Source organism: Eumetopias jubatus, unplaced genomic scaffold (assembly GCF_037043125.1).
Source record: "Eumetopias jubatus isolate StellerSeaLion01/CBP00866 unplaced genomic scaffold, mEumJub1_p1.0 scaffold_13, whole genome shotgun sequence".
NCBI lineage: Eukaryota > Metazoa > Chordata > Mammalia > Carnivora > Otariidae > Eumetopias > Eumetopias jubatus.
In genome coordinates, this window is record NW_028274819.1 from 80,915,258 (window position 1) to 80,929,387 (window position 14,130).

Here is a 14,130-nt window from a genome sequence, read left to right on the forward strand (position 1 = left end):
GCCCTCAACAAAAACGTGTTATTTTTAAAAATATTTCCAACATCAAGAAATTGTCAAATTCATTTGAGATTTGACATAGAAAAAAACTCCAATTCCTAATTGTTCTTTAGATTTCATAATAATTAGGTTGTATTTTTAAACATTTGATCTACACACTAACCTGACTCTGTCTCCTGGGGACATAAAGAGTTAATATATTCTCCTTCAGGTACTATATATATCTTTTCTAATGAAAAACCTTGAGAATTAAAACAAAATATGGTCAAGACATTTCTCAATAATCAATTAATGTAGGAATTTCATAACAGTGTCTCCACTTAATAATTAATATTAAGTTATATAAATTATATAACAAAATCTACAAAACAAATTTTGTCCAAAATTGTTTATTTTCCATTGTGAATTTGACTGTTTGTCAAGAACATGGGCATAACTTACAGTCTAGTCAAAATACATACTGCAATTAGATGCATTTCCTACTAAGTGATAAATTTTACTCATGAAGATTCAATCTATAATTAAAGGATGTAACTGAGAATGTGGGTATTTTTTCCTTTTTTCCCCATTTTTTAATAATAAATAAGGAACTGATCTAATGTATGTGAATGGATATTTTAATAAGAAGATAAAAAAAGTTAATTCCCAAAAATTCCTGAAAAGGAAATAAGACTTGAATCTTCGGATGTCTTTCTTACTTTTTTCCCTTTTTTTCTTCTTCCTTCCTCCTTTCTTTTTCTTCTCTTTCCTTTCTTCCTTCATGACTTTTCTCTTTCCTTCTCTCTTGCAAACCCAACATTGAAACTAGCAGAATTTCCAGAAAATATTTTTAAAATACAAAAGTAATGTTTTATTTTATATTATTTTATTTTACCACTATCTTTGTACTTTTCATTTTGTTGTTAACAATGTCTTCAGAAAAAATAATTTTCCCAGGAAAAAATAACAGTCTCATCAGAATTCACTTTTTATAATACTGTTTTTTTGTTGTTTATTTTTTTGTTTTTACAGAATATTCTGGAGCTCTTCATAATTTCCCTACTTCATATGCTGCTTTGCTAAGAATTAAAAAGAGTTCATCTTCATCCCTCTTTGGTTCAAATATTAGACCGCGATACAGCAATCCTTTATTAGGAACCCTGAGTGTTTCTTCACCAAGCTGGCGAGGAGCAGCTCAACATTATTATTCCCCCATCAATCTTTATCATTCCTCAGATGCCTTCAAACAAGATGGTAAGTGTCAAAGGAAAACTGCATCTGTTGAAGTTAAACATGCAACAAACACTTTTTGCAAGACTATTGTAATTGGGATCAAGGCTATTGCAACAGGGGATGGAGGTTAAAGTCAACTCCCTTAAAACAGAAAGCGGCAGTTTTTAAGATCTGGAAAAGTGGAGGACATTGAAGGAGAGGTTGGTCAATGTGATTAGCGCATGTAAGGGTGGAAAAAGTTTTCCTTTCTTTCCTTTTAGATTCTTTGGCTGGTCTAATAATTAAATTGGCATAACACAGATAAACAGGGGAAAAACAAATTTAATTTCATACATAGGAAGTGGCTAAAGCAGGCAACTTTTATATCTTTTAGACAAGGAAGCAATGAATTTGTGAAGAATCCTCAAGATAAATGGGTTTGGGCTTGAGGTAGTAATTAATGAAGAAGTAACAAGGTTTGTTTATACAGTCTTCTTGGCCCTTAATTTCCTATTTCTGGTGGTAAGGATACCCTCTCCCCTCCTGGTACAGAAAGAGTGCTTTTACATGGGAGATTGATTTCCTGCCTTCAGGGGGAAGAAGGAGGGTTGGAGTATCCTTCTTGCATCAGCTGTTTCTTAAGTAACTTTATTGCAAAATAATCAATATACCAAAGTGGCATACTTTTAGGTGGCATATTCTGCTCTCCTTTAGCCATGTCTGTTTAAAACTGGGTCTTATTAAAGTTAGTCTCTTATCCTTCTATAGAGACGGGGAGATAGGGAGCCTTTTTATCGTGATAATTGCATTTCAAAGGAATGGCTGCCAGGTCCTTAAGAAAGTGTGCATTTAGCATTATTTTGAGTGGAAAATAAATCATGTAAATTTCCAACACTAAAACATCAGTTAAATTAAGGACTACTGAATAGCTATTAACATTAAGGTTTGAACAACATTTTCTAAATGTTCTCTAATTCTGTTGTTTTTGAGTATATCAACAAAATAATACAAAATTAGTTAACTGTCAGATAAAAGCCCTAACAACTGATTATTACTAGGGTCTGTTCCAGGCTCTTTTGTATAGCTTATCTCAGTAATTCTCTCAAAAAATATGTGAAGTGGATACTCTTACTGTCTTCTATGTAAATAGAAACTCAGAAGCAGATAAGCATCTTTAACAAGGTCACACTGCTAATAAGCAGGCAACTTTTATTCATATATCTACTGATTTTAAGTCCAATACACTTTATTTTTTAATAGTATAATTTTAAAATTCCCATAATGCATTCTGTGAAAAGCAATATAAAGAGAATTAGAAAACAAGCCGCAGACTGGGGCAAAATATTTGCAAAAGACACATCTGATAAAGGACTACTATCCAAAATTTACAAAAAACTCTTAAAACTCAACGTAAGACAATAAACAACCTAATTTTAAAAAATGAGCCAAAGACCTTAACAAACACTTCACTAAAGATACACAGATGTCAAATAATCATATGAAAAGATGGACCACATCACTTGTCATCAGGAAATGAAAATTAAAATGAGATACCAGTACATACATTTTAGAATGGCCGAAATCCAGAACACTGAAAATATCAAATGCTGGAGAACACTCATTGACTGCTGGTAGGAATACAAAATTTTACAGCCACATTTGAAAGTTTGGTGGTTTCTAACAAAACTAAACATACTCTTACCAATATGATACAACAATTGCACTTCTTGGTATTTATCTAGGGGAATTGAAAATTTATGTCTAAAAATCGGAACTTTTAGAAGTTGGCTCCGCTAAGGGATGTCGCTCCAGTGGCTAAGGGGGGGGTGAACCCTCGTGGGACAGTGTAGTCTCAGGACCCTCGGGGTCACAGAAAGACCGGGGGTGCCTGAGTGCGGCAGAGCTCATAGGTATCGGAGCAAGGAAGCCTGCTGCAGAGACGGAGCCGAGGCATGGACTCTTAGCTCGAGGTTGCCATAAATTGTGATCTGCGGCCCAGTTGGGCCACTGCTCCTCCAGTAGGGACCCAATAAGCGGAAGATCTGGGGAGACTCCCCTTCCTCCCCCAGGAGGAGCAGCGCAGGAGCGCACCGCAGGGATCTGCTGGGTTTGGAGACTCCACACCGAGTCAGGTGCCAGAGATAGAAACGTTTGGTCACCGGCCAGGTGAGCACGGAGTGCGGCCGGAGACCGGGGAGATGGGAGTGACTGACTGCTTTTCTCTAGGGATGCACTGAGAAGCGGGGCCCCAAGTTCTCGGCTCCTCAGGGCAGAGATTGGGAAGCCACCATTTTCACTTTCATCCTCCCAAGCTGTAGGGAAAGCTTGCAAGGAACAAAAGCTCAGGAGAGGAAACCCGAGCAGATTGTGTAGCCTGGACCTGCAAGGGTGAGGCAATTCTGCCTCTTGGAAAGACATTTGGGAACCACGGCAACAGGACACTCTCCCAGAAGATCAGCACAAACAGCCAACCAAGACCAAGTTTACCAATCAAGGAGAATGGGAGAACTCAAGCGCTAGGGGAATACTGTACATAGAATTCATGGCTATTTTAGCATGATTTATTAGTTTTTCATAGTTAATTTTTTAACTGTTTTCTTTTTAATTTTTCTTTTTCCCTTTTTCAACCAACATCATATCAATCCCTTTTTGAAAAAAAAATTATTTTTCATTTTTAGAGTCATATTTTATCCCTTCAGAGTAGATACACTTATTTTTGTCATGTATGTATATATATAAGTTGTTCTCTCTTTAAAATTTTGAGATACAATTTCTTCTAACAGATCAAAATATACCCTAAATCACTAGTGTTTGGCTTTGTTCTAGTCTCCTGCCTGATCACATTCTCTCCCTTCTTTTTCTCTCTCTTTTTTTAAATCTTCTTTCTTTTTTCAAACAACTTCTTATCAATTCCTTTTATAAAATCTTTTATAATTTTCACCTTTACAGTCATCTTCCATCCCTTCATTGTATCAACCCTTATTTTGCACATACATAAGTCTTTCTTTCTTTAAAATTTTAGGAGGCACTTTCTTCTAACAGACCAAAATATACTCAAAATCTAGTGTGTGGCACTGATCTATGCACTAGCTTGACCATATTTGATCATATTCTGTTTTTTTTTGTTTTCTTCTGTTTTTGTTTGTTTTTATCGTTATCTTTTTTTTCTCTTTCTTTTTTCTTTCTTTCCCTTTCTTTTTCTCTGGTTGCAGGTCTTTCTTGATTTTTTTAGAGTATATTTGCTGGGGACATTGTTAACCTGTTAGCATTTTGTTCTCTCATTCATCTATTCTACTCTGGACAAAATGACAAGACGAAACAAATCACCTCAGCAAAAAGAACAAGAGGCAGTACGGTCTGCCAGGGACCTACTCAATACGGACATTAGTATGATGTTAGACCTAGAGTTGAGAATCATGATTTTAAAGATACTAGCTGGGCTTGAAAAAAGCATGGAAGTTATTAGAGAAACCCTTCCTGGAGAAATAAAAGAACTAAAATCTAACCAAATCGAAATCAAAAAGGTTATTAATGAACTGCAATCAAAAATGGGGGCACAAAAGCTAAGATATATGAGGCAGAAGAGAGAATCAGCAATATAGAAGACCAAATGATGGAAATAATGAAGCTGAGAAATTGAGAGAGAAACAACTACTGGATTACAAGGGCAGAATTCAAGAGATAAGTGATACGATAAGACGAAAAAACATTAGAATAATTGGGATGCCAGAATAAGAAAGAGAGAGAGGGGCAGAAGTTATATTGCAGCAAATTATAGCGGAGAACTTCCCTAATGTGGGGAAGGAAACAGGCATCAATATCCAGGAGGCACAAAGAACCCCTCTCAAAATCAATAAAAATAGGTCAACACCCCAACATCTAATAGTAAAACTTATGAGTCTAAAAGAAAAAGAGAAAATCTTGAAAGCAGCTCGGGAGAAGAAATGTGTAACGTATAATGGTAGAAACATTAGATTGGCAACAGACCTATCCACAGAGACCTGGCAGTCCAGAAAAGACTGGCATGATATCTTCAGAGCACTAAACAACAAAAATATGTAGCCAAGAATACTATATCCAGCTAGGCTGTCAGTGAAAATAGAAGGAGAGATAAAAAATCTTCCAGGAAAAACAAAAAATAAAGGAATTTGCAAACAGGAAACAAGCCCTACAAGAAATATTGAAAGGGGTCCTCTATGCAAAGAGAGAGCCTAAAAGTAGCATAGACCAGAAAGGAACACAGACAATATACAGTAAAAGTCACCTTACAGGCAATACAATGACACTAAATTCATATCTTTCAGTAGTTACCCTGAATGTAAATGGGCTAAATGCCCCAATCAAAAGACACAGGCTATCAGATTGGATTAAAAAACAAGACCCATCAATATGCTGTCTGCAAGAGACTCATTTTAGACCCAGAGACAACCTCACATTGAAAGTGAGGGGGTGGAAAACCATTTACCATGGTAATGGACACCAAAAGAAAGCTGGGGTGGCAATCCTTATATAAGACAAATTAGATTTTTAAACAAAGACTGTAATAAGAGATGAGGAAGGACACTATATCCTACTTAAACGGTCTCTCCAACAAGAAGATCTAACAATCTTAAATATCTATGCCCCTAACGTGGGAGCAGCCAATTATATAAGGCAATTAATAACAAAAGCAAAAAACACATTGACAACAATACAATAATAGTGGGGGACTTTAACAACCCCTGACTGAAATGGACAGATCATCTAAGCAAAAGATCAACAAGGAAATAAAGACTTTAAATGACACACTGGACCAAATGGACTTCACAGACATATTCAGAACATTCCATCCCAAAGCAATGGAATACACATTCTTCTCTAGTGCCCATGGAACATTCTCCAGAATAAATCACATCCTAGGTCACAAATCAGGTCTCAACTGGTACCAAAAGATTGGGATTATTCCCTGCATATTTTCAGACCACAGTGCTTTCAAACTGGAACTCAATCTAAAGAGGAAAGTTGGAAAGAACTCAAATATGGAGGCTAAAGAGCATCCTACTAAAGAATGAATGGGTCAACCAGGAAATTAAAGAAGAATTAAATAAATTCATGGAAACCAATGAAAATGAATACACAACTGTTCAATATCTTCGGGATACAGCAGAGGCAGTCCTAAGAGGAACGTATATAGCAATACAAGCCTTTCTGAAGAAACAAGAAAGTTCTTAAATACACAAGTTAACCCTACACCTAAAGGAGCTAGAGAAAAAACAGCAAATAAAGCCTAAACCAGGCAGGAGAAGAGAAATAACAAAGATCAAAGCAGAAATCAATGAAATAGAAACCAAAAGAACAGTAGAACAGATCAACGAAACTAGGAGCTGGTTCTTTGAAAGAATTAACAAGATTGATAAACCCCTGGCCAGACTTATCAAAAAGAAAAGAGAAATGACCCAAATCAACAAAATCATGAATGAAAGAGGAGAGATCACAACCAACACCAAAGACATACAAACAATTATAAGAACATACAATGAGCAACCCTATGCCAGCAAATTAGATAACTTGGAAGAAATGGATGAATTCCTAGAGATGTATCAACTACCAAAATTGAAACAGTAAGAAATAGAAAACCTAAATAGACCTAGAACCACTTGGGAAATTGAAGCAGTCATCAAAAATCTCCCAACAAACAAGAGTCCAGGGCAAGATGGCTTCCCAGGGGAAGTCTACCAAACATTTAAAGAAGAATTAATACCTATTCCCCTGAAACTGTTCCAAAGAATAGAAATGGAAGGAAAAATTCCAAACTCATTTTATGAGGCCACCATTACCTTGATCCCAAAAACAGACAAAGACCCCATCGAAAAGAATTACAGACCAATATCCTTGATGAACATGGATGCAAAAATTCTTACCAAAATACTAGCCAATAGGATCCAACGGTACGTTAAAAGGATTATTCACCATGACCAAGTGGGATTTATCCCTGGGCTGCAAGGTTGCTTCAACATCTGCAAATCAATCAACGTGATACAATATATTAATAAAAGAAAGAACAAGATCCATATGATCCTCTCAATAGATGCAGAAAAAGCATTTGACAAAGTACAGCATCCTTTCTTGCTCAAAACGCTTCAGAGTATAGGGATAGAGGGTACATACCGCAATATGATAAAAGCCATCTATGAAAAACCTACAGCGAATATCCTTTTCAATTCCCCTAAGGTCAGGAACACGGCAGGTATGTTCACTATCACCACTGCTCTTCAACATATTATTAGAAGTCCTAGCCACAGCAATCAGACAATAAAAAGAAATCAAAGGCATCCAAATCGGTAAGGAGGAAGTCAAACTCTCACTCTTTGCAGATGATATGATACTGTATGTGGAAAACCCAAAAAACTCCACCCCAAAACTGCTAGACTCATACAGGAATTCAGTGAAGTGGCAGGATATAAAATCAAGGCACAGAAATCAGTGGTATTCCTATACACCAACAACAAGACAGAAAAGTGAAATATTAAGGAATCGACCCCATTTACAATTGCACCCAAAACCATAAGATACCTAGGAATAAATCTAACCAAACAGGGAAAGGATCTGTACTCAGAAAACTATAAAATACTCATGAACGGAATTGAAGACACAAAGAAATGGAAAAATGTTCCATGCTCATGGATCGGAAGAACAAACATTGTGAAGATGTCGATGCTACCTAGAGCAATCTACACATTCAATGAAATCCCCATCAAAATCCAATCCACTTTTTTCAAAGAAATGGAACAAATAATCCTAAAATTTGTATGGAACCAGAAGAGACCCCAAATAGCCAGAGGAATCTTGAAAAAGAAAAGAAAAGCTGGCGGCATCACAATTCCGGACTTTCAGCTCTATTAGAAAGCTGTGATCATCAAGACAGTATGGTACTGGCACAAAAACAGACACATAGATCAATGGAACAGAATAGAGAGCCCAGAAATGGACCCTCAACTCTATAGTCAACTAATCCTTGACAAAGCAGGAAAGAATGTCCAATGGAAAAAAGACAGTCTCTTCAACAAATGGTGTTGGGAAAATTGGACAGCCACATGCAGAAGAATGAAACTGGACCATTTCCATACACCACACACAAAAATAGACTCCAAATGGTTGAAAGACCTAAATGTGAGACAGGAGTCCACCAAAATCCTAGAGGATAACACAGGCAGCATCATCCTTGACCTCAGCCACAGCAACTTCTTCCTAGAAACATCCCCAAAGGCAAGGGAACCAAGGGCAAAAATGAACTATTGGGACTTCATCAAGATAAAAAGCTTTTGCACAGCAAAAGAAGCAATCCACAAAACCAAAAGAAAACTGACAGAATGGGAAAACATATTTGCAAATGTCATATCAGATAAAGGGCTAGTATCCAAAATCTATAAAGAACTTATCAAACTCAACACCGAAAGAACAAATAATCCAATCAAGAAATGGGCCAAAGACATGAACAGACATTTTTCCAAAGAAGACATCCAAATAGCCAATAGACACATGAAAAAGTACTCAACATCGCTCGGCATCAGGGAAATCCAAATCAAAACCTCAGTGAGATACCACCTCACACCACTCAGAATGGCAAAAATTAACAGGTCAGGAAACGTTAGATGTTGGTGGGGATGCGGAGAAAGGGGAACCCTCCTACACTTTTCGTGGGAATGCAAGATGGGGCAACCACTCTGGAAAACAGTATGGAGGTTCCTCAAACAGTTGAAAATAGAGCTACCATACAATCCAGCAACTGCACTACTGGCTATTTACCACAAAGATACAAATGTAGGGAACCGAAGGGGTACGTTCACCCCAATGTTTATAGCAGCAATGTCCACAATAGCCAAACTGTGGAAAGAGCCAAGATATCCATTGATAGATGAATGGATAAAGAAGAAGTAGTATAAACACACAATGGAATATTATGCAGTCATCAAAAGTAATGAGATCTTGCCATTTGCAACGACCTGGATGGAACTGGAGGGTGTTATGCTGAGTGAAATAAGTCAGAGAAAGACATGTATCATATGACCTCACTGATATGAGGAATTCTTAATCTCAGGAAACAAACTGAGGGTTGCTGGAGCAGTGGGGGGTGAGAGGGATTGGGTGGCTGGGTGATAGACATTGGGAAGGGTATGTGCTATGGCGAGTGTTTTGAATTGTGCAAGACTGTTGAATCACAGATCTGTACCTCTGAATCAAATAATGCAATATATGTTAAGAAAAACAGAAAAAGAAGATAACAGGAGGGGAAGAATGAAGGGGAGAAATCGGAGAGGGAGACCAACCACGAGAGACGATGGACTCTGAAAAACAAACTGAGGGTTCTAGAGGGGAGGGGTGTGAGGGGATGGGTTAGCCCTGTGATGGGTATTAAATAGGGCAGGTTTTGCATGGAGCACTGGGTGTTATGCACAAACAATGAATCATGGAACACTATATCCAAAACTAATGATGTAATGTATGGTGATTAACATAACAATAAAAAAATTTAAAAAAAAGAAAAGAAAATTTATGTCTACACAAAAACCTATACATGGATGTTTATACCAGCATTTTTCATAATTGCCAAATCTTGGATACAATTAAGATGTCCTTCAGGAGGTGAATGGATAAATAAACTGTGATACAACCAGACAATGGAATATTATTCAGCACTAAAAAGAAATGAGTGATTAAGCTATGAAAAGACATAGAGGAACCTTAAATGTATATTACCAAGTGAAAGAACCCAATCTGAATTGTATGATTCCAACTATTTAACATTCTGGGGAAATAAATGATGGAGACAGTAAAAAGATTATTGTCAATGATGGGGGTTGAGGAAGAGCTGAATAAGCAGGGCACAGAGGAATTTTAGGACCATTAAAATACTTGGAATACCAAATGATGGATATGTCATTAAAAATTTTTTTAAACCCACAAAATGTACAACACCAAGAGTGGACCCTAATGTAAATGGGATTTTGGGTGATCATGATGTGTCAAATTATGTTTCTTTAGTTAAAAAAATATATATATACCATTCTGGCTAATGATGTTGCTAATAGGGGAAGATATGCATGTGTGAGAGTGAAGGGTTTATGAGAAATTTCTACCTTCCTCTAAGTTGTGTTGTAAATCTAAAACTGCTCTTAAAAAACATGAAGTCTTGGGGAGCCTGGCTGGCTCAGTCAGAAGATCATGTGACTCTTGATCTTGGAACTTGAGTTCTAGCCCCACATTGGGTGTAGAGATTACTAAAAAAATAAGTAAGTTAATAAATAAAAAATAGTCTTTTCTTTAAAATTCCTATTATATTAACTTCAGTGCCACAGTCATTAGGCAGAGATGTGTTGGGATTTGTGTTCTTTAGGCATAACTATTTTATGGAACTACAACAAAATAGAATGTACTGAGTGGTCAGAACTACAGGATACTTTTATATTTGGTAAATTTGGTACCAACTAGTGTTCTACTCCTTTGTTCTTTTGTCCCAAGTATAAATTAACATAACTCACAATGATAAATAAAATACAACTAGAAAATATGAATTCACACACATGAAAATGATGAAAACAACAAAATTTGTAACATAAAATGGAGCCCGGCTTAAGACTAATTCAGTGTATCTACTGTAAGTGCAAACATACCGCTGTAAGCTAGTCCCCATTTTGGGTAATTAACAGTCAAGGAAAAATAAACTCTGGTCAGTTACATATTTTCCAGTGTTTCAAAGATTAAAATGAAATAGTTATTCAGTAGAAGCATCGCTATTTCTGACACTAGGATCAGACAAATTTTGGGGGAGGTTCCTCATTAAGAATTTGTTATTTGGTGTAATGACCGGTGACCTGAACATTATTCTTCTTGTGTACATAACAATGAGTTTTATCAGCTTTAATAAAGGTAGATGAAACCTAATCATCAACCACAAAATGAGAAGTAATTATCTAAAACTGTGCTTCTTAGTCTTTAATATGCATACAATCACTTAGCAACCGTGTTAAAATAGATACCCTTTCAATAGACCGGGATTAAGGCCAGATAATCTGCATTTATAAAAAGCTCCCAGGTGATTTGATGCTGCTGGTTGGTGAAACATGCTTTGAATAGCAAGTCTCCAGGCTGGGGATTGTTTCAATATAATTTAAGTCTTTCACTGCTCTAGCTTAATCCATATTTAGAGTATCAGGAAGAATGGAGAGTTTGAGTATTTCCCAAGTAATCCTCCATAGCTATTGTTTTCTCATCCCAGAATTTGATAGATCTTGGGTAGATGTGACTTTGAGTTTGCTCTCTAAATACCCTCACATATGGCTTTTGTCAGGTAATTCCCTTTAGCCTTAATAGAGAATAAAGTCGGGGTTGACATGCTCTTGTGAAAAATGAGAAAACTAACAAAACCTGAATAGAAAACCATCCCACCTCTACTCAGAGTTAAGCTCAGAAGTACCCCAAGATAAAGTTAAGATTTTTCTGAAAAGTGTAAAAATCTAGTTTGCAAAGAAATTTGGGAAAGCAATTTTACTCTTGCATATAAAACCTGGAGAACAAGGAACTATAAAAGTATGTTCATTGCATTATATGTTTAATACCAAAAAATTGGAGATAACTCAGATATTCATCAGAAGGGAAATGGATACACAAATTGTAATTTTTCATATTTTAAAAAATTAAAATGGTTAAAGTGAATAAACTATATATTTAAGAAACAAAATGGATATACCTCAAAAGATAATGTTTAGTGAACAAGAAAGTTATAGAATACTACATATAATTTATCATATATGTAAAAAGATCAAAAATCAAAATAATATATACTATTTATGGATATGGATATGTGGTACAATTTTAAAAACATGAATGTGAGGTATCAAGTTGACTATAATGCTTATCTGTCAGGACAAAGGGAGAATGAGAGCAAAGAAATGGCACCAGGAGAGGGAAGGTAGATGACCTTGAGATCACCTCAACTTTGTGATATTTTATTTCTCAAAAAAAAAAATCTGAAACTAATATGATGAAGTTTGTCCTAGGTAAAATCTAAAATGGTTCACAATGATTCTCACCTCCCGGTATTTACAGTGCAATCCTTTCTCTTCAACTGTGGGCCAAAGCTTGTAATCTGCTCCTGGAGAATAGATTATGGCAAAAGTAATGAAATAGGACTTCCAACATTAGGTTATGTAAAGCTCTGTCTTCCATCTAACTTCCATTCCAAAGAAGAATGCATAATCAGGATCTGAATAAACAAAGTTCAAAGGACTATAGTGATTAGCTGCCTAGAGAAGAATACCAACATGTTGAGATGATCACAAGATAACACAGATAATTAAAATAGATGAATCTGCTTGGAGGAGCAAGATGGCAGAGGAGTAGGAGACCTAAATTTTTTCTGGTCCAAGGAATTCAGCTAGATAGGGATCCAACCATTCTGAACACCTACAAACTAAACAGGAGATCAAAGAAAAGAATAGCAGTAACTCTCTGAACAGAAAAGCGACCACTTTCTGGAAGGTAGGATGTGCGGAGAAGTGAATCTGAGGTGATATTTGGGAAGATAGACTGCGGGGGAGGGGGCCTCCGTCAGCTGGCTACTGGCAAGTGATAGAGCATCAGAGCACAAAATCGGAAATTTTAGAAGTCGGCTCCACTAAAGGATGTCGCTACAGTGGCTAAGTTGGGCGTGGAACACTCGTTGGGACAGTGTGGTCTCAGGACCCTTTGGGTCACAGGAAGACTGGGGTGTCTGAGTGCGGCAGAGCTCCCAGGTATCAGAGCAGGGAAGCCAGCTGCAGAGACAGAGCGGAGGAGTGGGCTCTCAGCTCAGGGTTGCCACAGACTGTGATCCGCATTGCAGTCGGGCCACTACTCTTCCATCAGGGACCCAACAAGCAGCAGATCCGGGAAGACTCACCTTCCTCCCCAGGGAGGAGCAGGTCGGGAGCACACTGAAGGAATCTACTGGTTTGGAGACTCCACACAGGGTCGTGTGCCAGAGATAGAAACGCTCGGTCACAGGCTGGGTGAGCATGAAGTGCAGCCGGAGACTGGGGAGACGGTAGTGATTGACTGCTTTTCTCTGGGGGCAAATGGAGGAGTGGGGCCCCAAATCGTTGGCTCCCCCGGGGCAGAGATTGGGAGGCTGCCATTTTCACTCTCCTCCTCCAAAGCTGTAAGGAAAGCTGGCAGGGAACAAAAGCTCCTGAAAGCAAACCCGAGCTGCTTATTTAGCCCCGCCCCCAGCAAGGTCAAGGCAATTCCATCTCCCAGAAAGACATGTGGGGACCATGGCAACAGGCCCCTCCCACAGAAGATCAGGAAGAACAGCCCGCCAAGCCCAAGTTTACCAATCAATGAGAATGGCAGAACTACAGCGCTAGAGGAGTATAGCATATAGAAATCATGGCTTTTTCCCATGATTCTTTAGTCTTTCAAAGTTAATTTTTTTAATTTTTTTTTCTGAATTTTTCTTTTTCCCTTTTTCAGCCAACATCTTATCAATACCTTTTTTTACAAAATCTTTTTTATTCTTAATTTTTAGAGTCATATTCTTTTTTTTTTTTTTTTAAAGATTTTATTTATTTATTTGACAGAAAGAGACATAGCGAGAGCAGGAACACAAGCAGGGGGAGTGGGAGAGGGAGAAGCAGGCTTCCTGCAGAGCAGGGAGCCCAATGTGGGACTCGATCCCAAGATCCTGGGATCATGACCTGAGCCGAAGGCAGATGCTTAACAACTGAGCCACCCAGGCGCCCTAGAGTCATATTCTATCCATTCAGAGCAGTTAACCTTATTTTTGGCATATATATAGAAGATGTTCTCTCTTTAAAATTTTGGGATACAGTTTCTTCTAACAGATCAAAATATACACTAAATCTCTAGTGTATGGCTTTGTTCTAGTCTCCTGCCTGATCACATTCTCCCGCCTTGTTTTTTTTA

At 37.5% G+C, this 14,130-nt stretch overlaps 1 protein-coding gene across 1 annotated transcript in view; it reads left to right on the forward strand.

The window, feature by feature from the left end:
- Window positions 1-1,001: 1,001 nt before the first annotated feature.
- The window catches only part of CNTN5 (contactin 5), a gene marked incomplete at its 5' end in the record, with an annotated part of 571,224 nt that continues 558,095 nt past the window's right edge, over window positions 1,002-14,130 (forward strand). The window contains one exon of the mRNA XM_088017513.1: window positions 1,002-1,230. Coding sequence (XP_087873639.1) covers window positions 1,002-1,230 — 229 coding nt within the window. The remainder of the gene's footprint in view (window positions 1,231-14,130) is intronic.